Here is a 27,607-nt window from a genome sequence, read left to right as displayed (position 1 = left end):
GTTGCTCAAGAAAATTGGGAGGTCAAATGAAGTGCTGGCTCAGTTACCTTCCATAGCTTGGACACCCTTTTCTTCTTTATATGGACCTTCTCAAGCAGCTAACTGCTCATAGCAAAGCCATGAATGATACACAAAAATCCTAATTAATCTATTACCACGGGATATGAAACTGACTGTAGAAGCTTTAAATAAACGAAAGAAGCATAAAAAAAGGAGAGACGATTCTTTGCTAACCCAGAAGAGATAAGGTGAGTGGTCTCGTTCAACGACAAATCCTTGTGCGCATTAGGGCGTATTACCGCGTATTCTCTTTCGCAACGAAATTCGCAGACCAACACGAAACATCCGAACACTAGACCGAGGAAATGCCGCGCGGCACTGCGCCTCTTGTAGTAATGCTTGAGAGAGATAAGAGAGCGCAAGAGTCGAATGCGAGAAACATGGATCTTATTAAAACAGTATATAGTAACGTGGGTAACTCTCAACTGACTCCATCGTCATCCGCTTCGCCACCTCACACCATTTCCTTTATATTCTTACATTGATTCATTTTCCCTCGCTTCTCACGCAAAGACAATCGCTAGCATCAGCCTGGTTTCGCAAATGGCGTCTAACGCCCTCACATCGAGGGGCCAAGCCGATTTCGATCTCTATCCCTATACGCCTTCCGGACCCGCTGGCTATGCATTCCTGGTGCTATTTGCAATCGGTGGTTTGGCTCATTTTGTAATGCTCATCCCATTGCGAAGTTGGTTCTTTATTCCGTTCGTTCTGGGTTGCGTAGGTTCGTAGCTACACGATGACCATCACGTAGTACAATTGACTAACATCAAATCTCACAGGTGAAGCAGCAGGCTATTACGGTCGCGCATGGTCCTCATCCGATATCCGAAATGGTAGCCCTTACCTCATACAACTCATGCTCATTCTTGCGGCCGCGCCGCTCCTTGCAGCAACCATCTACATGACGCTCGGTCGTCTTATCCGCGCTCTCGATGCTACGCACCACGCTGTATTGAACCCGCGTTGGACGACAAAGATCTATGTTATCATCGATATAGGCTCGTTCGTGTGCCAGATCATGGGCTCTGCAATGCAAACTTCTGGTGATCCAGAGGGTGTCAAGACAGGAAATACCGTTGTGATCGCGGGACTGGGCACGCAATTGGTTGCATTTGCTTTCTTCATCTTAATGGCAGTGGTTTTTCACCGGAGGCTTAACAACAAACCCACGTCCACGTCACTTCGGACTCATGTCAGATGGCAGCGCTACATGTGGGCTTTGTACAGCGTTAGTGTGCTCGTTGTTGTGCGGAGTATATTTCGGCTGGCAGAGTTTGTGGAAGGGCCGGAGAGCAAGGTTTATCAGACCGAAGCGTACTTGTATGTTTTTGATGCGGCGCTGATGTTCGGCGTCGTGGTCATCATGACAGTTTTGCATCCAGGGGTTCTGCTTAGGGCTGTTAGAAAGGCTGAGATGATACCGCTTGGGGATGATGATGAGAATGGGGGGTACTTGCTTCGCGGAAACGGCTCGAAGTAATATCTTGGGTAAGGAATAGAATTTTAATCATCTCCAGCTGGTAGTACAGATGACGAAAATACAACCTTCACACGTACATTAGATACCGGATAGACACGCTTTCCAGGTTCCCAGAAAACCACCACACGTATAAAGATAAGTCAGTGAAATCAACTCAACAATTTCGATTGCGATTGCGATTGCGCCCGAAGCGTCAATCGCCGCTGGTCCAGTAGGTTACCTCGCTTATGGAGTTATAAAAATTAAAGTGCTGTCGACCACGGACCAGAAGATTTGTGGTAGATGTCTTGTCGCTGAGACCATAACAGCAAGAAGGACCGTACAACGCCGCGCATACTCTATCACAGGGTTCTTCGCTCGCCTTGGCGCAGACAGAGAACTTCGAGAGCGTGTTGATAGTGTTTCGACTGCATCTGTTCCTTCTACGCCCATTTTCTTTTGCCACCACCGATTTAGGATGATTTACCTTTGCAACTGTTACCTTCATCCGGCGTCCAACGTGGTTGGTTGCAGAACTCCATCAGCCCCTCAATTCTCTACTTCTTACTCCCGGCGATACCGTGTTAGCTTGCCGAAAGTTTCCACCACGGCTTCTTATTTACTTGTCTCTAATCATTCGCTTGAGTATCATATCCTAGAGCTACTGCAGGTTTTCCACGAGAACCTCGGTAATCCAAGCGCCCCCAGGGAAAATGGATCTCGCCCCTCGCTCGTATATATGTACTCCTCTCGATATCTTTTCCATTGGTAGAAACCACTACCGCCTCTACCTGCTTACTATAGGGCTGATAGTCCCGGAAAAAAGATCGATTCCGTTGTCGCCAGCAAGCACCCGCGTGTGTTCGGATCTTCGGCAAGTTCGGCCACTAATCCAGTACAATCGCGAGGGTGAGAATCAAGGATTAGAAGAACGCGATCGGTGCACTTGCTGCTGAGATCGATTGCTTCATCGAGGACTTCTTCGAGGATATTTGATTAGCAGCTGAGAGGTGCGAAGTGAGGGGTGGTACAAAAGATCAAAGGATATATGTAGTACGTTGAAGTGCGGGTGAAACTACAGGCCAATGGTTCGTACGCTTGGCAGAAATCTACTGAACAGGAGCGGCAGGTACCGAGCACGGGTAAAAGAAACATAATGGCATCTCTATCATGACTGGTAATAGGTAGCAATATATGATGAGGTACGGGCAGCAGCCGACAAGCTTAGTGCGTCGGCTGATCTGCGCTATACCAGACAGGCACGTCGAGAAGTCTGTGTGTAGGATCGTCCAGGGCGGGCAGATCTGAAGGGAGAGCGCTTCCAGGATTGGCCTTGTCTGGAATTTCCCGGTTTCAGAGCCTCACGTGTTCGAATGGAAGCCGTTTGATGCGTGTGTGGCGTTCATGACCTTAGGACCATGAGAGCGACGCGCCAGCACGACCCATTGTAGTGCATTGGCGGCGAATGAGCTGGCGCCCCACGAGATTGGACGTCGTGAACTGGAAGATGGACGTCGTCATCGTGCGAGCGGTGTGGCCGGCGGTACTTGCGCTAGCAGTGGGCCAGCCGTCTAGCCTGATGCCAAGAAAAGCTTGGTATTTTGACATGTGGCGCATAGAATACCACAAACAGAAAGGGGGGCGATGGAGGAAGATGTTGTGGCTTCTCTAGGAAGAGATTGCAGCGAAAGAGAGCAAGAAAATTACAGTAGAAAAGACCTGGCGAAGGTTGCAGGGAAGATTTTGCAGGCAAGGGGTGGCGCCACACTTCGCATAAGACGGAATCGAGATTGTGGCGCACAGCTCAATTACCCATGACGCAACCAAGACACATGTTTTGGCATCTTTTGGGAAACCTGGCGCCGATCGATCCCGCAAACATACCCGTAGGCTCGTCATACAGACCAGGGCGACCTCGTTCTGGCGTGGCTGGCCCCATGTCTCAGGGAAAGCGTGTACAATTGTGGCATTGGACGGCACATCACCAGGGAATTGGGCTGCCGCGCTGCTTTCTCTGCATGTTCCGCGGCATTCGATCGATGGCAGCGGGAAAATCATGGCCGGTAGTCGCGGGGTCAATCAAGTTGGTCGTGGTCGGTCGCTGTTCCAAGCCCAGACTCTTCACAAGCGGGAAGCTACGACGCAGTGACGTAGTTGCTGCAATCGCGCGTGTTACCCAGCCAGCCCAAATACAAAGCTGCCTTTGCCCTCACCCGCCTTCCCTCCCACACAAACCACTCTGATACCCATTACCTCGAAATACCCATCTACCCTACCTCCCATTGTTTTCAGCTCTGCGTCTGCATTTTGATACCCCACCTTGATACCCACAGCAGCAGTCCTACACCATGAGTTCCGTAAACCGTATGGATACCTACCCCGCTTCCCCCTCCAAACACTACTAACTCGTCCAGGTCCGGTGGATTTGAAGCAGAAGGAGAAGGATGTCAACAACAAGCTACAACTCTACGGCATCGTCGAGGGTAGGTAAACACGTGCAACCGACGCGTCGCACAAGTAATGCAAACAGAGCTGACCAACTCTAGCCTTCTCCAACGGAAAGGTCCCCTCTAACCAACAGATCGATGTTGCGCTCAACTCGGCGCTTGCACACAGGGCACTCAACTCACCGTCTAAGAAGCTGTCGAGCGAGGGCCAGCACCTGGTCTCCGACCTGAAGAGTGTCATCGAACAGGCCAAGATCCTACTTCTCACCAAGAACGAGGGCAACCTCCTCCAAGACTTCATCTGGCAGGCAGAGCACCTCGGTAGCAACAGCGCCAGTCTCCCCAATGCTCCTGTCGATAAGGACACAGCAAAGCAACATGGAAACGAGGCGCTCGACGGTCTACGGACTCTCGGCACCCTAATCATTAGCAATGGCCAGTTCAGGAAGCTGCTCTCCGACGCTACCGTCCTTCTCCGTGACATGGCTGGCGATGCCGCCCAAAACACTGCCAACAAGATCAAGCCCTCAGAAGACCGTCTCAACCGATTGGACGAGCCTGCTGAGGACAACACCTGGCACGACACCTCCGATCTGAACCGTGAGAACCTCCGCAACCAAGCTAAGAACAGCCTGCCTTTCGGTAACAAGAACAAGGACGAGGCCAAGAGCGACTTGAAGGAGCATGCCAAGGACATCAACCAGGCTGCCAACCCAGACGGTTCGCGCGATCCTCAACACACCGCCGAGCTCGGCGCCCATGAGGGTCAAACTGGTCAGAGCACTGGTATCAATGCTCGCGGTGCGCTAGAGACTGCTAAGCAGAAGGTCGATGCGAACACTTCTGAGGAGGACAAGAACATGGCTCGCGCTCGTCGTGACCAAATGAACAACTACCTCAAGGGAAAGATGCCCGAAGAGCGTCGCGAGCAGACCATCTGGCGTCTGAAGAAGATGGTCGTCGAGATTCAGGGACACCAGGATTACCAGCGTGCCATTGAGACTCTGCTCAGCCTTGCCGAGCAGTACTCTGGCCATGGTAAGAACCTGGGCCAGCAGGGCAAGGGCTCTGTTCAAGGTGCGCATCAAAATGATGCCCTAACTACTGCTGAAGCTGATCTCAAGGTGCGTATCTAGGCTTCCTCTCCGAAAATAAATGGCTGACAAACTTGAAGACTCTGCTCGAGCGCTTCGCTAACAACACCTCGTTCGATGACCTTATTGAGTCGATTAACCAGGTCTACAAGGACGCCGACCAGGACCCCGAACTGAAGAACTGGTTCACACGCATTAACCACTTCATCCGTAAGACCCTACAGCAGCAGGGTTTCATCCTAGAGGATCGTAGCAACGAGGAGTGGAACCAGATTTATGACGATGGTCACCGCCTCCTCCGTGGTCGCTACCGTGGCCACACTGACCGCATCGCCGACGAGTTCAAGTTCATTGGCGAGCAGTTCGATGCTGACCCGCAGAACAAGCAGTTCGCACAATCTGTCAACAAGCTCTTCCTTGACCTCGGTCAGGATGAGAACGGCCAGACCGTCTTCAAGCCTCACCTTCTCAAAGATTTGAGCGATGTCATCTTGCCTTCCATCTTCGAGAACGTCCGCTACGTACCAATCCCGCGTATCGAGTACAGCGATTCCATGGTCGACGCTGTCGTTGAGAACCTTGTCATCGAGGGTGACAACCTTGCCCCCAACTCTTTGGAGTTCGGCTCGGACAACTACTGGCGCTGGGGACGCAAGTCCATTTCCAGCAAGAACAAGAACAAGGTTATGCTCTCAGTTTCGGGTGTTCAAATGGACCTCAGGGATGTCTCTTACTACATCAAGCGCAAGCAGGGCTTCCCCTCTATCACCGACAAGGGTGTTATGGACATCTTCATGGGCGGTTCCGGCTTCAGCTTCAAGGTCGAGATGGAGACCGCTGACAAGGCCCGCGAAAACCACGCGCAGACCCACTTCTTCAAGGTCACCAAGGTTGAGTCTGACATTAAGAACCTTCAGATCAAGATGAAGAAGAGCAACCACAAGCTTCTCTTCAACATGTTCAAGCCTCTCCTTCTCAAGGTCATGCGCCCTGTTATTCAGAAGGTGCTGGAGAAGCAGATCAAGGACTCCGCCAACCAGCTCGACGGCATTCTTTTCGACATCAAGACTGAGGCAGACCGTGCGGAGGCTGAGGCCAAGCGCAACCCCGACCCCCAGAACCTCCAGAACATGTACCAGCGCTACGCCTCTGCTATGCAGCACCGCGTTATGCAGGGCAAGCAGAAGAAGGAGCAGGTCAAGGAGAAGGCCAGCGACACCCAGGTCAACATGGCTGTCACTCAGCACGACTCCATCTTCAAGAACATCTCCCTGCCCGGAGGTATCTCTTCCAAGGCTACCGAGTACAAGGAGCTTGCTGCCAAGGGTGAGAGGTGGGAGAGCCCTATCTTCTCTATTGGTTCCGCCAAGGAAACCTCCAGTCTGCCTCAGGTTGGCAAGGTCACTCGCAAGCCTCACGGTCGTGCGGGTGGCTACGGCAGCCCCGGTGATGAGTCTCGTGGTCTTGGTGCCTCACAAGGCCTTAACCCATCAGCAAACCAGTACGACAGCCAGTACAGCAACGCTGGTGGTCTCGGTGCTGGCCAGGGCCTCACTAGTGGCCAGGGTCTTACTGGAGGATCTGGCCTCACTGGTGGTCAGGGTCTTACTGGAGGATCTGGCCTCACTGGTGGCCAGGGTCTTACTGGAGGATCCGGCCTCGCTGGTGGTCAGGGTTTGACTGGTGGTGTTCCCTCCACCACTGGAGGTAGCCACGGCTTCGGCACTCAGGTCGACGATGCTTTCAACACTTCGGGCACCGGCGCCCCCGTCGGCTCGTCCGGCCTTGGTTCATCTGGCCTTGGTTCATCTGGCCTCGACTCTACAGGTCTGAACAACCCCGCTGCCACCACCACTGGCTCTACCACTCACCCCACTGGCGCTCCTGCCTCCGGAGAGTTCAACACTACTTTCGGTGACCAGAACCCCGTCTTCCAGGGCCGCGCTTAGATGCTTGTTCGTCGACCAGTGATACCCGGTATGCTTGGGGGCCGCCAGTCATGATTACGACTTTCCTACCTTTTGATCATGGATGATACCACGATTGCGCCACGGCGCACGCGCACATGAGTAGCAAATGAAATGTTTCTTGGTTGTTCTTTCTTGTTTTCGATGGATCGTGGGACATGGAGCATAATCGTGCCCGTAATGGAGAGGATGTTGCGTGGGCGGACCTTATCCTGTTAACAGGCTTTGGTGGAACAAAATTGCTAGTTCATCGCTGCTGCCGTCCTACCGTAATAATAGCTAATGCATTGGTGCTTTGAATACCCACTCCTCACTTGTTTGATTTCATGCCGCCTTGCTATGTTACCTGGTAATATGGTGACGGCTGTCTTGAGCTATGCCAACATATGTTTACACTCCAATCTACTAGAATAGACGCTTATGCGCCCAACCATACCGTGTAGCAGAGGCTGGTATGGCAAAAGGTATCAATGTGTAACAAGGAAACTTGGACTCTGGAGTTGCAGTGTAGTGCGAGTGTACAAGAGTAAAGGTTTCCCATCCAATGTCTTGATCAATGAAAGAACGTGTCCCTCGAGCCAACTTGGCCGTGTTCATTCCTACTCCTACTCCGGCTTCGTGACTTCTTGCTTGCGAATCCACAAGGCGGTATTGGTGGAGGTATGTGAACTGACCGCACTGACGGGGGATTGCGCGATATATTATCGATGCTGCTGCGGCGAACGTAGCGGTATTGGTCGTACCCCATTCGGTCCTGGTCCCGCGGAGCTGTGTAAGCTCCATCGTAATAATTTGTTCTTCGATGTTTTACTCCTGTTTTGTTCTTCAAACCGTCGTTTTCTAGGAAATACCGCGATTCATCGCTGCTTGTCATAGGCATAGGCCGGAAAACAGGGGGACCTGGTAGCCTGTTCAGTGGTGTGGGGTTGTAGGGCGAGTCGTACCAGTCGTCGTCCGCCTCGAAGTCGTATGGCCTTCTTTGTAGTCCGAATCGGGGACTGGTGAATTCAGCGTCATAAGCGGGATTGAACGAATCCACTCTGCCGCCTGATTCGCTTGGAAATTTCGGTATATGTTTACGTTGCGGTACACCCATGCCATAAGCCTCGATTATTCTCTTCTCTTTGCCCATGAGTGTTCGATAAAATGATGAGATCATATCTCGCAGTTCGTTCCCATTATAACCGATGAGTAGGCAGGACCCCACCGTAACCACTGTGAGTGGTATAGCGACAGACCAAAACAAGTCCTGCTTTTGGTCCATATCCCTGATGTCTGAAGCGTTCATACCGAAATAGCTCGTTACAAACGATAGCGGTAGGAATATGACTGTGACAACCGTGAAGACCATGATGGCTTTGCCATGATCTTCTTCATTAATCTCGAGCATCTGCTTTGTACGGTCGGAGAGTGGAGTACAACGCGAAATTAAATCAATGTAATCCTCCCGAGCCAGAGATAGTTGGTCTAGGCAGTTTTGAACGAGAATACGTTCATACGGAAACATGCCTCGGCGGGCTGGTATGGCTGTTTCATACATGGAATCATCGAGGACGCTCAAGTAGTTCTGGATAACAGTGCTTTGCCATCTGTTCACTGATATCAGGATTTGCAGTTCCTCCTGGATAAGATTGATAGAGCGGACGAGGCGCTTGCTTGGTCGATGGTTGACTTCGAATTGCTAGCAAGGGTCAGCTATAAATAGAAGAATATCTGCAAGCATTTGCGCCACTGTCCTATACCCCTGATATAGCCTCCAGACTAGTGTAATCTCTGTACGTGAGGTCAAGCATGGGTGCACTTACAACTTTGGAAACGTAGTTTCTGTACATATCGCCCGCAGTCCTATTCTCTTCGAGAGGTTTGGCAAATAACCGTCTCATCAACCATGCACAGGCATATTCCGATCCTAAGGAGAGGTGCTTAAGGACGTCCAGTGGTTTATCCGACTTTGCCATCTGCTTCAGCGCATGCCGAGCGCTAAACAGCGACAGTTTTGCGCCGTTACCAAATCGTTCCAGCACTTCGAGTCCTGCATCCGAATATGGGGCGAAGGTAAGATGAGCGGATTTTCCTGATTGAGCGTCGTCATCGTAGATCTGGCGAGTCTGCCATAGAGCTCGCTCGATCGCCAAATAAAAGATCACGATTCTCCGGAACGCTTCAACAAGTTCTTTTGGCAGGCTATACAAAGACGACATTCGACCATCTTCATTTTGCACTCCGTCAACAATTTCTTTAGCTTCGACGAGAATTTCCCTTGCAGTCGCACATGCTTGGGTGAGTATTCTCAAGGTTCCAGCGTTTGTATGTTCAAGCCAAAAGTGCGCAGGACTCATAACCCAGTCCTGGAGTTTTGGAATACTAGCGACACCAGCATGTTCCCCACCGGGAGTCGTCGTATATCCTCTCTCTTTCGTATTGTCAGGTTTTTCAACGCGGTTAAACCTTTTGTGTCGCTGCAAATGCTCAAATGCAGTTTGTGGACTAGAGAATCTTTTCAAAGATTGGCACCGCTTACACCGTGCCATCGATCTTGCCAGTTTCGTATTTCCATCTGGGATCGATAGTAGAAAAGGCCTATGACCAGTGCGAAGAACCCAAGCACATTCCGTCGTAGCAGGATGCTTCCGGTTGGTATCAGAGTATTCGCCAAAATAGTGTTCTATAGAACCGCGTTGATCGATGATGACTGCCCACTCCCTAACATTATCCAGAGCGCCCGAGAGTTTACGGAGAACGCAGGCGCTATCGAGGTCACTCACCCATAGCTTCAAAGTTTCCTGAACAACATTAAGAAGTTCGATCGATTGCTCTAGAATGCCAATGCGTTGATTGCCAACGACGGTTTGGTGGAACGTAGCGCCAGGTTTCGGTATTTTTGCTAGTTCCACGCGATTTTTGAGATCGGACAAGCTATCACCGAATTCCATTTGCATTCTCTCTGGCAAAGACCGGTAGTAGTCGGTAGAGGTGAAAGCGTTATCGACACCGTGATCTGTCGTTTCTAAGGGATCGAGGGTCTCCGATAACATAGCCGCTTCCACCTGCTCCAGATAGGTAATCGGTTTCTTGTCAGGCTTTCCCAGAGCTGTAGGCTTTTTTGCGCCTTGGTGTACAATATTGCGAGTTGGATCTGGCCAATGAAAAAATGGTGGTATAGACGTCGTAGACCTTGCAGCCGCGGATGCTGACGTAGACCCGTTGAGAGAATCTCTCGCTGACTTCTCATCCTCTGGGCCTTCTGATATATTTATGTTGATTGCAACATGATCAGCTGCTCGGTTGACAATTTCCCTCCAGTCTCCAGGAAGAATCGTCGTGCTTTCTTTCAAAGTCTCATATCGTAGATGGAACTTGCTTTCCGGTATGCCAGCTTTGGTCATGTAGTTGTTTACAAGCTCGTAGGCTGTTGCTTCTAGCTGGAAGTAGGACCTGCAACTTCCAACAGGAAACATGAGTGTCTGACCACCTTGATCAGTGATAGTGATTGATGTCAGGGGGTTCTTTGTGATATCTTGCCTACTGGTTGGCTTGATGTTCTCCTGAACGACGTTGATAGACCCATCCATATATGAGGACAGAGGTCGATGTCCGTGGCTTACGACTACACCAGGTCCGATATTCATCATCCACAGATTAGGGACATGGACCACGTTACCAGAGCGATCATCGCTGAACTTCCTGCAAGACTGCTCTTCATCTCGCTCTCGTACTGGTTCGTACAAATACATTGCCTGCATGAGGGTATGAGGTGGAAAACAAGACTTGTTCGCCTCTGAGCCTTGTTTTTCTGGTGGCTCGAGACTGAGATATGGTACGCAGCTGAAAATGACAGGTTGAGAGTCAGACCCATCTGGATCATCGACTCGGAGGACAGTTCCGGGCTCAATGAATCTTCCACCCAAGAAGGGTTTGACTTTCTCCGTATAAACCTTTGTCAATAATGCGCGAGTGCGCGCCAGCAGCCGGTCTGAAAGGCCTGGTATGGCCAAACAAACGTCTTGGAATCTCTCAAAGTCGAGCTGCGAAGCCTGAATGTGATACCATGTTGTTCTCACACCTTCCTGTAGCCGAGCATTCTCTGGGCCGGGTAATGTATGAATTTGGAGTACATATCGGCCCTCAAACTCTGTCATCATTGCCTTCGTGATCTTCCAAGTTTCAACATCACTTTTACATATTGCCTTCTTCTCTCCATGTATCCCTAAGTCGTGATTTAGCATGTTGCTGCGTCTTGGCTGCTTGATCTGCGCCTGGAATGAAAGCACTTTGCCCTCAGCGTCAACTGGAGTCGCGATGGAGCGAGGGACCGATGAATGTATGTAGTCCTCTGGAGTCGGTATCTCCTCATTACTCGACATCTCGCTTTCACTAGACTCGTAATCGGTAGAGTACTCTCCCGAAAAGTCATCTTTGAAAACATCTCCAGCCAGATCGCTTTCTGCAGTGGCAGCGGTTTCTGATCTTGACGATGGCGATACGGACCGTGGTTCTTCAAAAGTAACAGTACGCAAGACTCTGGGACCACCAGTCCCATGACCTTCTATGGTGTCTCCTAGATGAGCCCGTAACGGCGGCCCTGACTGTGGAGAATTTGCCGAGCGATTGACAAATACGATCCGGATTGTCGAACCGGGTGTGACAAGCTTACTCCAAGCACTCGGCAAGATGTTAGCGCCTTTGACATTTTCTACCTTATAGGTTCCCTCATTGATCTTGTCGAGGTAGCTTTTGTCTGTTTCTGCGTAGATTTCTTTCCAAAGTGGCTCGATATCCTATGGAAACGGATCAATCAACAAACTATCGAAACATGACTCTAAGCAAATCAGAATTCGAATATCATTTGTACCTGTACGTACAGAAAATTGTTTTCAAGATCATGAAAAGAGCGAACGTCGAGCGAAGTAAGAAACGTACTCACCTCTTTTGAGGAGCAGTGCTCGAACGGAAAGACATAGCGAGAGCCAAGGTGATCGCATAGATATATGACTTCTGGTCCATCTGTGTCATTGTTGTGCGTTTCCATTGGTTGCTGGGAGCGCGCATCGCGGGATCCTAGTCCATGGGCGGGAGTGATGGCCTCTTTATCATCTTCAAATGTATGAAGTAGTGACTCTGACGCTCGAGCATCTTTTTCGTCTTGGATCTTCGTTTTGGTTTGTCTTTCGTGTCCATAGTCGTCTTGTCTTTCATCCGTAGCCTGATTATCAAGAGCCGGGTGAGTTTCAGTTTGGTCTTGATTCGAGAGTTGCCTTGCGGCTTCCGCGTCTTGCACTTGAATCTCCATGCGAGAACAACTTTAGGTTACAGAAAACGACTGTGAGCCGAGAAGAAACGAGGCAGACATGATGCGAATGGAAAAAAGATCCGAACTTGAGTTGGGGGCCAGCATGCAGGTCAGCCCGTCAGCGTCTAGCTACAGTTCAGCTCTTTGCTAGCGTCAGCCTAACCGTCTTCGCATATAGTGGGGCACACTTTCGCGTGCCGTCCCGCACGTCCAATAGCAGTGACAAAGATGATGCCCATTTGTACATGTTCTCTCAAACTAGGATCTTAGAGGTGCATTCATCTTATCACGACGTAGAAGGCGTACGATGCTGCGAACTTCTCTAAGGCATGTTGCGACTATGAAATATGAATTCAAGCCCAGATCAAGGGCGACTGGTAATTACAAGGCTTACTGCTACTGCTACTGCATACTAGATGTGACAAGTGTGGACAAAGGAAACAATCTGTGGGGGGAACATGCTACAATATGCAATATCGTCGAGCAAAAGTATCCAACTGGTATCAGAAGGCCCCATCAATGGGCAGCGCCAAGGCTGAAGTCATAAATCGTAATGGTATCGTAAGGAGAAGAGGTCAAGGGAGTGTTTGCGCGATTAGTGATGGCGGTGGAGGGTGGGAGTTTCGAAGAGGATACGAGGGCCAGCGTATGTACAATTGGTGTTTGGAAGGAGTGTCGGGGATGGCAAGCGAGGGTCATCTGATGGAGAGAGGCTGCTGCGCTGGCAGTATGGGTGAAGACACGAGGCTTGGGGTTGCTGGTTGGATGTTGATGGTGCTAGGAGCTGCCTGCTGTATGCGTGTCTGAGGCACTTCCTTCTTCTTGACCAGCAAGCTCTTGAACGCGCCGAGCCACTTGGCTAGGGCATCTTCGTCTGAAGCGCAGAATTTGTAATTCTTGTCCTCGCATATGACCTGCATGCAGTATTGCTTGCTTCGCGAGAGTGGGTCTATGTCGACGGCATCGATTATGTTGGTGAAGGGGATGATGTGGGTCGCGGAGTATTCATCGTCGTTTTTGTAAAAAGCAAGGCACTTTGGTCGCAGCACCACCCAGATCTTCTTCCACTGGCGCACGCCGCCTTTGGATTTGAGGACATAGAGCCAGCCGTGGTAGACGACGCGCTCGTCGTCGGGTGTGGCGCCGATGTTGCTCTGCTGGCTCGCGTTGGGTTGTTGCTGCTGTGGTGTTCTCGGGGGCGGAGAGTTGGCGGAGGCTTGGTTGGTGTCGGAGAAGTCAAAGTCGGAGATGGAGCCGCGCTCGCCGCCGGAGTAGTTGAGGGCTTGTGAGGGACGGCGGGCGCTGTGCATGTTCTCCGGGGCGATGGAGCTCGAGGGTCTCGGCTCTGTCTCGGAGGAACTGGAAACAATGTTTTCTCTGGTTGCGCGGCCAAAGCCTGCAAACGTCTTCTTTGTGGCTGTGGGACTCATGACGGTCATCTCAGCCTCGTGCTCGCCAATGCGCGCCTCGGTACGTATGAGGTGCACCCAGTCCTGAGCGTCTTTGTCTGTGGATGCGCCGAGGTGGTAGTTGCGGGCGGGCGAAAAGATGCCAAAGACGTGCTCCATCTTCTTCTTCGAGTCCCTCTGGCGCGCAACTGCCGTGATCTCGGAGAGGTTGATCTGGTGGCGCAGCTTGGTCTCGTGCTTGTCCTTGTAGATGGAGAGGCAGTTGGGGCGCAGGACGATGTAGACGGGCTTCCATTGCTGTGCACGTGTTAGCAGACGTCATGCCACGGTGGTCGCGGGCGTGGGTGCGTGCCTTTGTCTTCCTCGTGCGCTTGACGACGGTGCCGGCCTTGATGATGCGGTCGAACTCGAAGCAGCCGTTCTGGTTGACGGGCGACATGATGTCGACGCTGGCGCTGAGCGTCTTGATGTTGTGTATATGGGGCGGGTCCAGCTTCATGCCAGCAGAGCGGATCGCAACGGGTTTGGCGGGCGTGTGCTGGCCGTCCAGTGTCGCTGCCATGTCGGCGGTAGGAGTCACATTCACGGTAGGCGGGGTGGGCGGGATGAGTGGTCGCGGGCTCGGTGGTGGGAGTGAAGGTAGGCGGCTATAGGGGCGTTGCGATGCTCGAGCGCGTTGGTTATATCCCGAGTGTTATGGGAGATCGACAGACGGTAGGCGAGGGGACAGGGGGAATGCATGGGGCGCAAACCGCACCAGCGACGGCAGGCGCACAGGCTATAAGGACATGGCAGCCAGGCAGGCAGGCCGGCCCAAGTGGTGAGGTCAAACAAAAGGCCGCCGCCGGCGATCGCAGACGACGCAGGACGGGAGGGGGGTGCATGCGACGCTTCGGCAGGGAGGCCGTTGGGTTGCATATGGCTATGTCAGCAGGGTCTGACGTCTTGGTGCAGCTGGACCGCCACCAAAAAATGAGCCATAGTGATGACGGTTTGGCGGGGACCTTGGTAGCCGCCGCTGCGTTTCATCCAAATCTTCCGCCATGCCCCAAAACCACACAACAAATCTGTAACCTCAACACCTGCGGCACTTGTCCACGCCCCTCCAATTTGCCTTTTCCGGTACGCGCGCTTTTGATCTGCAGTGAAACGGCCTCTCCCGCGCTCCACTGCCTTCACGTCGCCACGCGAAACACGGCGCCCGCCCCCAGTCCTTGTCGCAACCAGTCTCGACCACAACACTCGACCAGGATGCCTGTCGTTCCGAGCGACAAGCTGGTGTCGCTGCAGCAGGCGGCTGATGGCATCAGGAACATTTGCATCCTAGCTCACGTGGTAGGTCGACTTGCTGATGCGCGTGAACGCGACATGTGCTGAATGCGGCAGGACCATGGCAAGACGTCCCTCACCGATGCCCTCATAGCCACCAATGGCATCATCTCCCCCAAACTCGCTGGCAAGATCCGCTACCTCGACTCGAGACCCGACGAGCAGTTGCGCGGCATCACCATGGAGTCGTCCGCCATCTCGCTATACTTTTCCCTGCTGCGACGCTCCGCGCCCGACGCACAGCCAGAGCCCAAGGAATTCCTCATAAACCTTATAGACTCGCCGGGACACATAGACTTCAGCTACGAGGTCTCTACCGCATCACGTCTCTGCGATGGCGCTGTCGTGCTTGTAGACGCCGTAGAGGGCGTGTGTAGTCAGACTGTCACAGTGCTGCGACAGTCGTGGATAGAGAAGCTGAAGCCTTTGCTCGTCATTAACAAAATGGACAGGCTAATCACAGAACTCAAGATGAGCCCTGGAGAGGCATACACACATCTGAGCAAGCTGCTCGAACAGGTAAACGCCGTCATGGGCAGCTTCTACCAAGGCGAGCGCATGGAGGACGACCTCCGATGGCGCGAGAAGATGGAAGAGAGACTAAACGCTGCAGCTGAGAATACTGACACACGATCCTCATCCATACCAGAGAACGGTGAAAGCATCGATACCACGAGCACACCCGCCGAGTACGAGGAGAAGGACGACGAAGACATCTACTTTGCCCCAGAGAAGAACAACGTCATCTTCGGTAGTGCCATCGACGGCTGGGCATTCACGGTAAGACAGTTCGCCAGCCTGTACGAGAAGAAACTAGGCATCAAGCGCTCCATTCTCGAAAAGGTACTATGGGGCGACTTTTACCTAGACCCCAAGACGAAGCGCGTACTCAGCTCCAAGCATCTCAAGGGTCGCCATCTTAAGCCCATGTTCGTCCAGCTCGTCCTAGATAACGTGTGGGCCGTATACGAGGCCACTACGGGAGGTAACAACGGGAAGGGGTGCGTGGATTTCCTTTCCTTGCGTGATTCATGTCCATGTATCATAGCAATATACTTATACTTTTCATTACAGAGATCCTGCTATGGTCGAGAAGATTACCAAGTCACTCAACCTTAACGTTCCAGCACATATCATGCGTTCTCGCGACCCGCGCGCACTCCTAATGGCACTCTTCGCAGCTTGGCTTCCACTATCAACCGCCCTCTTAGTTTCAGTCACCGAATATCTACCCGCCCCCTCCAAAGCGCAAGCCGAACGCATGCCCGAAATCATCGATAGCTCGCCAGGTGCCGATTACGTTGCACCAGAAGTGCGCGACGCCATGACCAACTTCAAGGCCTCCAAGGATGACCCTGTCGTAGCCTATGTCAGCAAGATGATCTCAGTGCCTTCTAGCGAACTACCTCAGAACAAGCGAAGAGGTGGCGCACTCACAGCTGAAGAGGCAAGGGAGATGGGACGGAAGAAGAGGGCAGAGATTGCCCGGCAGCAGGCTATCGCCAACGGCGAGGACGCTGACATCGGTGGAGTCACAGACGCATTAAGTTCTGCTGCTATTGGAGAAACCGAGACGCCTGTAGAAGAGACACCAGTGCCCGACGTAGAAGCCGAACACCTCATCGGATTCGCACGTATCTTTTCTGGTACCTTGAGTGTTGGCGACGAAGTGTACGTTCTTGGCCCTAAATTCACCCCCGCGAACCCACACGCCTCTCCGGAGCCACAAAAGGTCAAAATCACTGCGCTGTACCTGATGATGGGTCGCGGTTTGGAGCCATTGACCTCGGTGCCTGCCGGTGTCGTCTTTGGCATTGGTGGACTCGAGGGCCACATCCTAAAGTCCGGCACTCTCTGCTCCCAGCTTCCTGGATCCGCCAATCTTGCTGGTATTCAGATGGGCTCAGAACCTATTGTGCGCGTTGCGCTCGAGCCTGAAAACCCATATGATCTAGACAAGATGATCAAGGGCTTGAAGCTACTTGTCCAGAGCGATCCATGTGCTGAATACGAGCAACTGCCTAGCGGAGAACATGTCATCTTAACAGCTGGCGAATTGCATCTTGAGCGATGTCTGAAGGATCTTCAAGAGCGATTTGCAAAGTGCGAAATCCAGGCTGGCGAACCCATTGTGCCATACCGAGAGTCAATAGTGGCTGCAACCGAGATGAACCCACCCAAAGACCCTAATCTACCACGAGGAACAGTCATTGGCGAGACTGCTAGCAAGCATGTTTCTGTTCGCTTACGAGTTCGCCCACTACCAGCCAGTGTGACAGAATTTCTGGGCAAGAACGCGGGTGCGATCAAGAAGTTGTACTCGGAGCGACGAGCCGAAGACGAAGGAGAGCATCGCGTGCACGGTGCTGAGGATGATGGCATACAAGAGGCTGAACAACGCGAGATTGGACAAAGTCTGAACTTTGACGAATTTAAGAAGCAGCTCAAGGAGGCATTCGCCGAGGCCAAGGGACAGAAAGAGATCTGGACCGACGTGATTGAAAAGATTACAGCCTTTGGTCCTCGGAGAATAGGACCAAATATCTTGGTCGACGCGACCAAGGACGGTATCTGTGGCAGGGCGTATGTATATTTGTTTTCAACTTCCATTCACAGCTAATCCTTTGCAGACTCCGCGAGTCATCTTCTCCAGATGTTGACGCGGACCATACCGCCGACCGCACTATATCCGCACGCACCTTCTCCTCTACAATCTCCTACGCCTTCCAGCTCGCCACTGCGCAAGGTCCCTGCTGTGCCGAGCCTGTTCAAGGCATCGCCGTCTTTCTCGAGGACGTCATCCTCAACATCCCCGACGATGAGAGCGCACAAGATCGCGGTCGCTTGACTGGTGAAGTCATCAAGGCTGTACGTTCCTCCATTCACCAAGGCTTCCTGGACTGGTCACCTCGTATGCTTCTGGCAATGTACAGCTGCGAAATTCAAGCTTCCACCGATGTTCTCGGCCGTGTCTACGCCGTTTTAACGCGTCGTCGTGGAACTATTCTTTCTGAAACCCTGTCCTCTACTTCCTCTGCTTCAACCACTGGCTCGCAGACCTTTACCATCAACGCACTTCTTCCCGTTGCCGAGTCCTTTGGCTTCAGCGACGAGATCCGGAAGCGCAGTTCCGGTTCCGCGAGCCCGCAGTTGAGGTTCGCTGGTTTTGAGATGCTGGATGAAGATCCCTTCTGGGTCCCTTTCACGGAAGATGAGCTTGAGGATTTGGGTGAGCTGGCCGATCGAGAGAACGTTGCCAAGAGATACGTAGATAAGGTCAGGAGGAGGAAGGGACTTCGGGTTGCGGGTGAAAAGGTGGTCGTTGATGCCGAGAAGCAGAAGACATTGAAGAGATAGTCTCGTTGTGGAGTATATGAGGCGGAAAGTGTGAAACTAAAGAAAGAAACTAGAGGATATGGTAGAGAAAATTCAATGATAATGAACTCCAATGCCACACAGCAGTTCTTTACAACAGACATATCTAAGTGGACTTGTCTCAGAACCTAACGAAGTGCTTGTTGACCATCGGGAGCTGGCCGACTCTTCACTCGCAACAGCCTCATGCGGACACAACCTTGTTTCTGATCAAAATCACATGGCAATTGTTTGATGGTTTTTGGTTTCGTTGAGGGATTCTCGTATGTTGGGAAAGAATGTATTGACCTTCACATGCTGTCCGAGAGTATGGTGAAGACGCTCTTGGTGTGTAGCCGACCAGTGGGTTTGTCGACGGAAAGAAAGAACTGACAAACACAGAATGATGGAGTCTGGTTGGCCGAAGAAAATTGTCCATATAGCGTTGAAGATGTGTGAGGCTGTTCGTACCATATATCCACTTGCGTCATTTAAGAAGAACGAACTTTTTCGTATCAAGTAAAGCAAACGCCGTGCTTTTCTCATTGTTGAATCCTACATACTCTATTATTAGGACACCTTAACAAAGTCAACACAAAAGCGGACTGCATCCGCAGCCTACAGGCTGGGTATCACTTGTACAACGATCTCTCCCGCGATCTATCAGCCGGAGATTCAAACGACCATCTGATCTCCAGAGTTTTCCTTCCATATCGCCATCGTCTAAAACTTGTCCAACAAACAAGCTCATGCTTTTCCTCAATGCAGAGCGCATCACACCTTCCGCAATCCTAACCTCAAATCCACCGATTAAGCGCTGCCCGGCGGCCCGCCCATATTCAGCAGGATATCAAGCATGTCCATGCCGCCAATGTCCGGTCCCATGGCCGTTTGATTAATCTCCGCACCCCACTGATCCAGCAGAGGATCGAGTGGCAGAGCAAGCCAATCCTGATCTTGACCCGCACCCCAACTCGCTCCGCTATTTGCCCATTGACTCCAACTCGTGTTGTTGCTGCCATTCGAATTCGAATTATTCGCGTTGTTGTTCTGAAAGTTCGGATAATTGCCAGGTGGTGGCATGATGCTGATGGAGTTGCTGTTGGGATCGTAGGGTTCCGCTGAGATGCCCCAAAGAGGTGTTGCGCGACCGCTTGTGCTGAGGCCCATACTGGGCGAACCTGGTACGCTGGTACCAGTGCCTGAGAAACCTGTTTGTTGGGATCCCATGTACGGCGGTGCAAGATGGTTGGTATTGTTTAGTGGAGCGGGCGGTGGCATCAGCGGTACTTGATTAGGGCTTTTGCTGCCGGCACGCGAGATGCCACTCGAGCCGTTGGCAGCCAGACGTACGAAACGCGAACGGATTCGGTGAGTCAGTGTTTCGACAAGATCGGCGAAGCGGTTCCCGACGTGCACATCGTCGACTATGCTCGTTCGTAGGGCATCGACCGAGTCGCTGAGAAGACTAAGACTGACAGCTACGTCTTCTTCAGTAGCGCCTAGCGCGAAGGTCTTGAGCAGAATGATGGCTACACTGACAATACGGAAGAAGGTTCGTACTGGCGCATGTCGTAGGTAGCCACCAGGATGCAAGCCTTCGACCACCACTTTGAGCACATTGCGCGACGCATCGATGACTTCGTTGATATAATGGCGGTCGTTGGCGTACCATTTTACAAGTGTGCTAAAGGGGATAGCGCCACCATCGTCATTGCCGTTTGAATTGCCATTGCCATTAGGGTTGCCATTGCCGTTCGGATTGCCATTACCATTTGTAGGGCGTCCGTTCATGCCACTAGGCTGGGCATGGGTCTGTAGCGGAGTGTTATGTGTGCAGCGTTCAACAACTGCCTGCAGCGCAAGCGAATTGAGATATACACGCGTGTACTCGAACTCGATGATGAGAACGTGACGAAGTTGCGTCGGAACTAGAAGCTGTTAGGCAGAGTACGGGAGAATGACGGTGGTATTCTTACCTTGGGGTGCTCTATCGAAGCACTTCCTCCACTCCACTAAGGGGCCTTGGAAGAACTTCAGCATCTCCTCGTAACCTCCCGTCTTAAGCAGCTCTCTTGTTTTACGTCGGTTAGAGAACAACTTCAGGTTGCCCATCTCCATGACCTTAGCGATACGAGCCCAGAAGTCAAGCACAAGATCTTGTACGGCATGGCGCTCCTGGGTCGCGATAGACTCGAGCGGAAGGCGCTGGCCATCCGAGCGCATGCCGAATTGTGCTGGAGGTGCCTTGATGCGGCTGATGCGCTCTTTGTACAGCTCGAGTGGTGAGGGGCCGCCCACTAGGTTCTCGTCACGCTCGAGTTTGGGAAGCATGGATGTGAGACCCAGTCTGCCACTGGTCTGCGTGACATAGATGATGAGCAAGTCGCGAAGATGGTTCTTCCGGCGGTAGTAGGCCTTTACAGTCGCGTGCGAAAGATGCTGGTTGGCCTCTTCGAACTCAGTCTCGTTGGTCTCGTCGAAAACACCAATCTCAAAAGCGAGTGTCATGGCGTTGCCCAGCAGCATCCAGCACATGCGATCACTTCGCCAGCACGGCTCTAGCCAACTGTCGATACGCTTGTCGCCCACACCTTTATACATTTCAGCTTTAGGTCCAGCCTCGTACGGGTCGTCGGGCAAGACGAGCTCATCGTCATCATCGCCAGGGGGGAAATGCAGTGCGCGAGGATGCCACTCGGTAAGTAGCATCAGACTCTCGACTGTACCAAGCGTACGAAGGCCCTTTCTTGATAGGGGGTTCACATCAGAACCAGGCTGCTGACCGGCGCCACAGAAGCCGCCGCCAAACTGCTCTTGTCCGAAGATCATGCGATCTATCATACCCTGCAGGTACTTCCATAGCTTCTCGTGAATGAGATATGACCTAGATGTGGCGCCCACGCCGCTCGAACCGCTGGGTTGTGAATACCTCGCGGAGATGGTCAAGAGAGTGATGACCAGCATCGGCTCCTCCTTGAGCAACTTTGCGTGAAAGGCATGATCGCGATAGTCTGGTACGACGATGGGTGTAAGCGGCGACAGAAATGCATAGAAGTAGTCGATGTAAGCGATGGCTTCCTTTGCGGTGAGCCATCCGGCGCGGACAAAGCGGAACTTTGACCAGGCTCTCACAGCATCGGCGAAGGCAGCTTCGTTTGGAGGGTCAGGTAGCATGGGTTGCTGTATGGCGGGATCTACCGATGGCTCTGCGGTGGCTCGCGAATTGCCGCGCGCATGTGAGGTCTGGGGTCTAGGGCTTGCGAAGTTGGTTTGAGAGCCTGGCGTGCTGCCCAGCGTCGGGCGCTGGAGACTGGAGCTGCTGCCTGTGCGCTGGTGGTGGCTGTTCATGCCAGCGGCCTCGAAGAGCAGGTTCAAGGCATCGTGGCCGCTGTAGACCTCGCCGGCCTGGAGCGTCGCGACCGTCTCGTTGTTCACCTTCTGGTCTTCTTCGTCGTTGGGGGTGCGCTGGTGGCCGGCCGACGTGTTGGGTCGTCGCAGCGGCTCGTATCGTCCGACGGAGCCGCCTGGAGTCAGCGGCTGGGAGATGTAGGCGGCGTTGTTGGCCGTGGTTATGGTGAGCGGCTCTGGCAGGCCATCGGAGCGCTGGCGCTTCCTGCCATTGCGCACCTCGTAGTCGTCGGCGTCGTCATAGTCGTCCTCGCCGTCGGCCTTGCGCTTCCTGCGCGTGGCAGAGAAGAAGCACTCCTTGCTCTCCCTCCTGCATCGCACGCAGGGCGGATCATGCGGGTTGTCTACGGGACCAAGATCTACAGGCAGAAGAAATACACATCAGCAATTGCGCGACGATAAGGCTCACGGCAGCCTCGGACGTACCGCATCGCACTTTGCGACGCCTGCATGGTATACAGGCCTGGTATGTGCGCGTGTGCTGGGCGTTCTGTGTCCGCGGCGGTGGAGAAGCGTTGGAGCCCGCAGTCGACATGGTGGTGGTGGATTACGGTCGGCTTGCGACGGCTGAGAGCTGGCGGACTTTGGCTCTGATAAGGGCTGGAATACCGCCGAGGCACCTCAATTCCAGAGACGCGGTACCTGCATGCAATGCGCGGAATGTCTGCGCAGCGGTAACGCCTACAGGAAGGTGGACGTGTAAGACTGCGCGCAATTCTGCTATTTGTTATCGTCGACTTCTGGCTGACGGTACTGAGGCGTGCAAGTGCTCGGGAGCGGGTCACGAGCGTGGGGGCGTTGGCTATTGCGGAATGGCGTGTCCGCTCCTCCAATCCTCGTCCTAAACACCACGTAACAGTCGCGAATCTGCTCGACCGCCTCTCGACAAACCACTGGGGTACGCGTCCAGTAGCCGAGTCGCCCGCTGCCTGTTTACGTCAACCACCGACGGTCCGTCCGGATGTCCAGGTGTACCTGCTGCTCGCGACATGTGATCCGCTCGTGCACTCTGCCTGTGGCACAGCAAGTACTAGCCCAGCCAATCACGAGCTTGTGTTTGTGCGAGTTGAATGACATCTTGATTGCTGGCACCTACACATTGCCCAATTCCATGATACTCAATCATACCAGAAATGGACAAGACTACAGCAAAAACATCTCGCATCCTTCAACGTCCATCCCATAGCACCCTTGGCACCTCCTAACAAAAGAAACCGCACGTCATGTCCGAGAGCTGCAACGCTGTTAGCATCATACCACCATAACACTCCAAGCGAACTTACCCGCGGGTGGTCGTTCTGGTGACCCTCATCACAACCAGTCTCGTCGCGTGTCCACGGCTTCCAATCGCATATGCCTACCGCGTCCGGGGTGCTCTGAGTCAAAGTGCTCCAGAAGCCGCCCTTTGGCTCAAACTGAAAGTATGTCTGCCTGTCTTCCGGGTTGTACGCCACCTTCAAACCGCCCATGCCCCCAAGCCTCACAGCACGACCGTCGATACGACCAGTACCCTCAGGATAAGTAACAGCAGTGGCGCGGTTTTGGTCTTCGACACTGTAGAGCATGCCGAGCATCTGATTGTGCCAGCCTTCAGAGGGCGTGTGCAGACACTGCTGGAAGAGTTGGAGCTTGAAGGAGCAGAAACCCGGGGCGTAGTTGGCAGTTGAATAGCCGCTCGCGACAGAGTCCAGTGGGGAAGAAAGAATATCTGGAAGGGGCTCGTTGCGAACGCGCTTCATCGACGACTTTGGGCTAGGAACCGCGCAATCGAAACTACAGCTTAGAGCTTGGGACTTCAATGGCAGTCAGTACGATTGCATAATAGAGCCGGAGACTACGCACTCTATGGATACGATCTTTGTGGTTACAGTTTAGCGGTGAGCCGTCCCATGACGTTGTGGTGCAGCTGAACTCGTCGTCTTGGTGCTGGCTGGGCCAGTGAGCGTCGCCATAAAGGACTATCGCGCGTCAGTTCTGTTAGATATCTCAGCAGATTTGCAACAATACTCACAGCCGACACTGTCCCTCTCAAATCCGATCTTCAGCTCTTTCCCCACAACCACGCTAGTCAGAGTAAGTCCGTCCGTCAAGTCGATTGAGTCGGTTTTCTCCATGAATTCGTTGCCAGCGCCATCATATACAGGCGATACGTCGAGGAATGTGGTGATCTGGTCCTTGTCGCAATCTTGGGAGACAATGGCATCGAAGCCACAACGGCCGGATGTGAAGTCTGGTGCCATCACTTGAGCAACTACAAGAGTAGTCGACGAGAGAAGTGCCGAAGCAACCAGCATAATTTTGATAAGCATCGTGGTGTTCTTCTGGATGAGCCTGTAGTGATGGGGTAATTCAAGAAGGAGGTGAGTTCAGGAGAGACGTAAGAGTGTTATAGTAAGAGAGGTAGGGTGTGACCAGTGAGGGGGAAAGCTCGGATAACTAGTGCTCCTAGGAATATACGCTTCGTGATCCGGGTTGGGTGAGTGAAAATGGAGGTTCCTTGATAAGATCGAGGTAAAGAGAGAAGGCCGACCGCACTTTCCAAAAGACAGTGTAATCACTAAGGTCTTGGAATCAACGACCAAAACAAGATCTTTCCGAAATATTGCACGATGACGGCGCTTTCAACTGCCGCTGCTATCCGTGACAGACTCTCCTGTTCTGCGTTTGTCGTTGCATGAGAGATTGGCCTGTTGACAAATTAGTGCACGAGATGTGAGTGGAGCCTAGAGCTTGTGGTGAGGTTGCGCAAACGCAGCGTAATACAAGAGACGACTCCAATCCTCTTAAGCGCGAACTCTGCAAACACCCTGCTCGTGAAAGTAGATTAGTTGTGGTGCGAGGCGATCGCACCAAGTTCAATCCGGGAGAGGCACTGCTCGATCTTCGTTACGATACTGAAGCTCTCGAATGAGGCACGGTCGTCTCGCACAACGGGACTGCAGGCTCAATACTGATTCTTCGCAGGAGTTTAAAGGCGCCGCTAAAGTCATGGAGGCGGATACCTACTGTCACGCGATACAGCTCAGAATCTGGCACAGTGACCAAAGACGAGCGAGCGTATTCTCCGAGAACACGTATAAGGCGTTGCTCGTTTGTGTAGGCGAAGATGGCGAAGACGCCCACGAGATGGAGCGCATGATGGGCAACCCAGCCTCCCACTCAAACTTTGGTTTAACTTCGAAGATGTCGAAGTCTGCCAAGATTCCAGTTCCTAAGTATATAAATGATCAAGCCTTCGAGAAGTAGCTTTGAAGGCTGAAGTAGAAGCGTTGGATGTCGAGCTCTCCAGTGCGTGGAGGTACCATCGGCTGAGGGAATTGCTCAAAGAAGATATAGTCTACCTGCAGATACGAATCACAGAGGGAAGATAATCAGGTTATCATTGCAAAGTTTTCAAGAGTATATCACCACTGAAGATGCTGCATGCATAGCGTCGCGGTAAGCTGCCTGATGGAGGTGCAACCAAAAGTTCCAGCAGAGTGCTCGTTGAGAAGTGGTGCGCGAACAAAAGTCGTTGATCAGTCGCCCAGTGCCGCCGCTCGGGCCGATGGCGGCATAGATCAGCGCTCGAGCTGCACTTGGCTGCGATGGTTCTGCATCCGTATCCCGCCCCCACCTCTGCTACACTAGAGACGCTCCATGCATGGAGCACCGAAGACCACGAGATGCTCTCTCATGCGATCGCTGCCGCGCAAAGAAGTTAAAGTGCTCGAAGGATGCGCCCATCTGCACTTCCTGCGCCCATAGCGGTTCGCACTGCCATTACAGCGGCAAAGTCGCTAGATCGCCCTTGACAAGGGCATATCTGACGAGTGTAGAGAAGCGACTGCACAGTTTGGAGTCACTGGTCACGCAGTTGTTACCTGGCGTCGATGTCGAAGATCTGTTGTCATCTTCCAATGTGGCTGGTACTGCACGATCAGTCATACAGTCCCAAACGCCTGAGGTAGCTCCAAGCCCGCAAGGCAGTACTAACTCAAGTACACATGAGCCTGCACTTCCTGAGGCTGTGCCAAACAACGTTGATGGCTTTAATTGGCAGGAAGAAGACGTCAACGTGGATGGGTTGACGGATGGCATGGCCGCCCTTTCGGTCGAGCCAACTGGTGTAGGTTATCTTGGTCAGTTGCTTCACTCAAATGTCGGCAAACAAAGCTAAAAAGATGTAGGCTCGACTTCTGGTGTAGTTTTTCTTCGGTGCCTCCTTGACTGGGCCGGCTTTCTGCATCAGTCTGTCGCTCGACCTCAGCAGAACCTGACGACCCCATCTGCTTCTTTCCGGAACGTGTTAGCATCATCACACATCTCACACGCAGCTCTTACGACGCAACTATCATCGAGCTTGATCGATGCCTACTTTGCCAACTACCACGTTGTCTACCCCTTCGTCCACGAGGCAACATTTCGTGCTCAATATCACGAGGTCGTTCCGCGACCTTCAAAAAAGTCGTGGAACATGCTTTCTCATGCAATTATAGCACTTGGTGCGTGGACATTAAACAACGACCAAATCGGCCTGGAGGATTACCTGTACCGTCGGGCCTTGACATTGGGTCAAGAGGAGTCGGTGTTTGAAGCCGCCAGCCTGACATCTGTGCAAGCACTTATACTCCTGAGTAACCTCAGTCAGAAACGCAATAGCCCAAATACGGGATGGAATCTACTAGGTCTCGCTGTTCGTACAGCGCTGAGCCTGGCACTTCATAGGGAACTTCCTCACTGGAACATTACCCTGATCGAACGTGAGACAAGACGTAGAGTATGGTGGGGCCTATACATCTTTGATAGTGGGGCTTCCACGACTTTCGGCCGTGCCATCATGTTACCCGACCAAGAGACGATGGATGTTCATTCGGTACTGAACATTAAAGATGAGGTACGGCTGCCCAATGGAGGAGACATAGACGACGTGAGACTGACCGATACTAGTCGCTTACGCCACAAACTGTAACGCTCCCTACTGAGGTTGACGAGGCCACCATCTACTCGTCGCTAAGAGCGCAGAGTAGTTTCCACCTGCAGACAAACCATATTTCGAATAAACTACTAGCCGAGCCCGGGCTTTCCGCTGAGGCCGCGCTCGCTTTGAACAGCTCTGTGGATTCATGGACACACACAGTTCCCCCATACTTCCAGCTGTCCCGAGCACCCAGCTCGTCAGTCCAGTGGTATGTGTTCGCGCGGTCTCGGCTGTGGTGGAGATTTTGGAACCTCAAGATCATTATATTCCGACAAATTCTGCTACGCCGAGCGATCTCCGAGCGAGGCCAGATACCAGATCAAGCTACGCAATCGACTCAAGAAGACTGCAAGCGGATATGTCTCGAAGCTGCGCATTCTACAGTTGTCTCGATACATCAATATGCGATGCAGGAATTGAATAGACTCGAGGGTTGGTACGCGACGTGAGTATATCATCTTGCTTAGCAAGGTGAAATTTGAAACTGATTAGTCTGTAGATATTTCCTGTTTCATGCGGCACTCGTGATAACGCTATGTATCATCAGCTTTCCGCGCGCTGAGGAGACCACGACTTGGCACGACGACGTTCGCTTGGCGAGAACCACCTTTCGCGAACGGCTTGTTGGGGATTCATTATCAGCACGTTGTGTAGCGATTCTTGACCAAGTCGTGTCCGATGGCGACTTAAATTCAGGCGGACTGCAAGATCTGGAGCTTTCCAAAGACGCTTTGAGCACATTTCCCTGGTCCATCGAGTCCAACGAGTTATTCAACTCTTTTGATTGGGATTTTACGACGTCCGGGTTCTGAAGCGGAGATCTA

General features: G+C 52.5%; 8 protein-coding genes across 8 annotated transcripts; 4 read left to right on the top strand and 4 right to left on the bottom strand.

The window, feature by feature from the left end:
- The first annotated feature begins 440 nt into the window (after positions 1 to 440).
- Positions 441 to 1,772, top strand: CC77DRAFT_699126 (RTA1-domain-containing protein). The gene is made up of 2 exons (XM_018532806.1): positions 441 to 784; positions 843 to 1,772. The coding sequence occupies exons 1-2, from the start codon at positions 604 to 606 to the stop codon at positions 1,541 to 1,543; spliced, it is 882 nt and encodes a 293-aa protein (XP_018388594.1). The 5' UTR covers positions 441 to 603; the 3' UTR covers positions 1,544 to 1,772.
- Positions 1,773 to 3,541: 1,769 nt separating this feature from the next.
- On the top strand, positions 3,542 to 7,489 carry CC77DRAFT_1092551 (hypothetical protein). Its single transcript, XM_018529636.1, has 4 exons — positions 3,542 to 3,886; positions 3,937 to 4,005; positions 4,069 to 5,093; positions 5,144 to 7,489. The coding sequence occupies exons 1-4, from the start codon at positions 3,871 to 3,873 to the stop codon at positions 7,010 to 7,012; spliced, it is 2,979 nt and encodes a 992-aa protein (XP_018388593.1). The 5' UTR covers positions 3,542 to 3,870; the 3' UTR covers positions 7,013 to 7,489.
- A 94-nt stretch (positions 7,490 to 7,583) lies between these two features.
- On the bottom strand, positions 7,584 to 11,172 carry CC77DRAFT_930607 (hypothetical protein; the record flags this gene model as incomplete). The annotated part of the gene is made up of 2 exons (XM_018534170.1): positions 7,584 to 8,711; positions 8,836 to 11,172. 2 exons carry the CDS (start codon positions 11,170 to 11,172, stop codon positions 7,584 to 7,586), a joined length of 3,465 nt encoding a protein of 1,154 aa, XP_018388592.1.
- Positions 11,173 to 12,941: 1,769 nt separating this feature from the next.
- On the bottom strand, positions 12,942 to 14,675 carry CC77DRAFT_698699 (PH domain-like protein). The gene is made up of 2 exons (XM_018532805.1): positions 14,082 to 14,675; positions 12,942 to 14,026 (listed from the first exon to the last, which is right to left on the bottom strand). The coding sequence occupies exons 1-2, from the start codon at positions 14,289 to 14,291 to the stop codon at positions 13,016 to 13,018; spliced, it is 1,221 nt and encodes a 406-aa protein (XP_018388591.1). The 5' UTR covers positions 14,292 to 14,675; the 3' UTR covers positions 12,942 to 13,015.
- A 157-nt stretch (positions 14,676 to 14,832) lies between these two features.
- CC77DRAFT_957795 (elongation factor 2) lies at positions 14,833 to 18,513 on the top strand. The gene is made up of 4 exons (XM_018535539.1): positions 14,833 to 15,064; positions 15,116 to 16,059; positions 16,133 to 17,641; positions 17,689 to 18,513. The coding sequence occupies exons 1-4, from the start codon at positions 14,981 to 14,983 to the stop codon at positions 18,413 to 18,415; spliced, it is 3,264 nt and encodes a 1,087-aa protein (XP_018388590.1). The 5' UTR covers positions 14,833 to 14,980; the 3' UTR covers positions 18,416 to 18,513.
- Positions 18,514 to 18,940: 427 nt separating this feature from the next.
- CC77DRAFT_1017998 (hypothetical protein) lies at positions 18,941 to 22,402 on the bottom strand. The gene is made up of 3 exons (XM_018524519.1): positions 22,250 to 22,402; positions 20,392 to 22,182; positions 18,941 to 20,343 (listed from the first exon to the last, which is right to left on the bottom strand). The coding sequence occupies exons 1-3, from the start codon at positions 22,356 to 22,358 to the stop codon at positions 19,223 to 19,225; spliced, it is 3,021 nt and encodes a 1,006-aa protein (XP_018388589.1). The 5' UTR covers positions 22,359 to 22,402; the 3' UTR covers positions 18,941 to 19,222.
- A 622-nt stretch (positions 22,403 to 23,024) lies between these two features.
- Positions 23,025 to 24,132, bottom strand: CC77DRAFT_1058896 (hypothetical protein; the record flags this gene model as incomplete). The annotated part of the gene is made up of 4 exons (XM_018528174.1): positions 23,025 to 23,057; positions 23,107 to 23,616; positions 23,666 to 23,781; positions 23,835 to 24,132. The coding sequence occupies 4 exons, from the start codon at positions 24,130 to 24,132 to the stop codon at positions 23,025 to 23,027; spliced, it is 957 nt and encodes a 318-aa protein (XP_018388588.1).
- A 1,334-nt stretch (positions 24,133 to 25,466) lies between these two features.
- Positions 25,467 to 27,595, top strand: CC77DRAFT_1058895 (hypothetical protein; the record flags this gene model as incomplete). Its single annotated transcript, XM_018528173.1, has 4 exons — positions 25,467 to 25,944; positions 25,993 to 26,699; positions 26,753 to 27,228; positions 27,283 to 27,595. 4 exons carry the CDS (start codon positions 25,467 to 25,469, stop codon positions 27,593 to 27,595), a joined length of 1,974 nt encoding a protein of 657 aa, XP_018388587.1.
- Positions 27,596 to 27,607: the final 12 nt, after the last annotated feature.

This window comes from Alternaria alternata, assembly GCF_001642055.1.
Source record: "Alternaria alternata strain SRC1lrK2f unplaced genomic scaffold CC77scaffold_5, whole genome shotgun sequence".
In the NCBI taxonomy this organism is placed as follows: domain Eukaryota; kingdom Fungi; phylum Ascomycota; class Dothideomycetes; order Pleosporales; family Pleosporaceae; genus Alternaria; species Alternaria alternata.
This window is presented reverse-complemented; position numbering and strand designations above follow the sequence as displayed.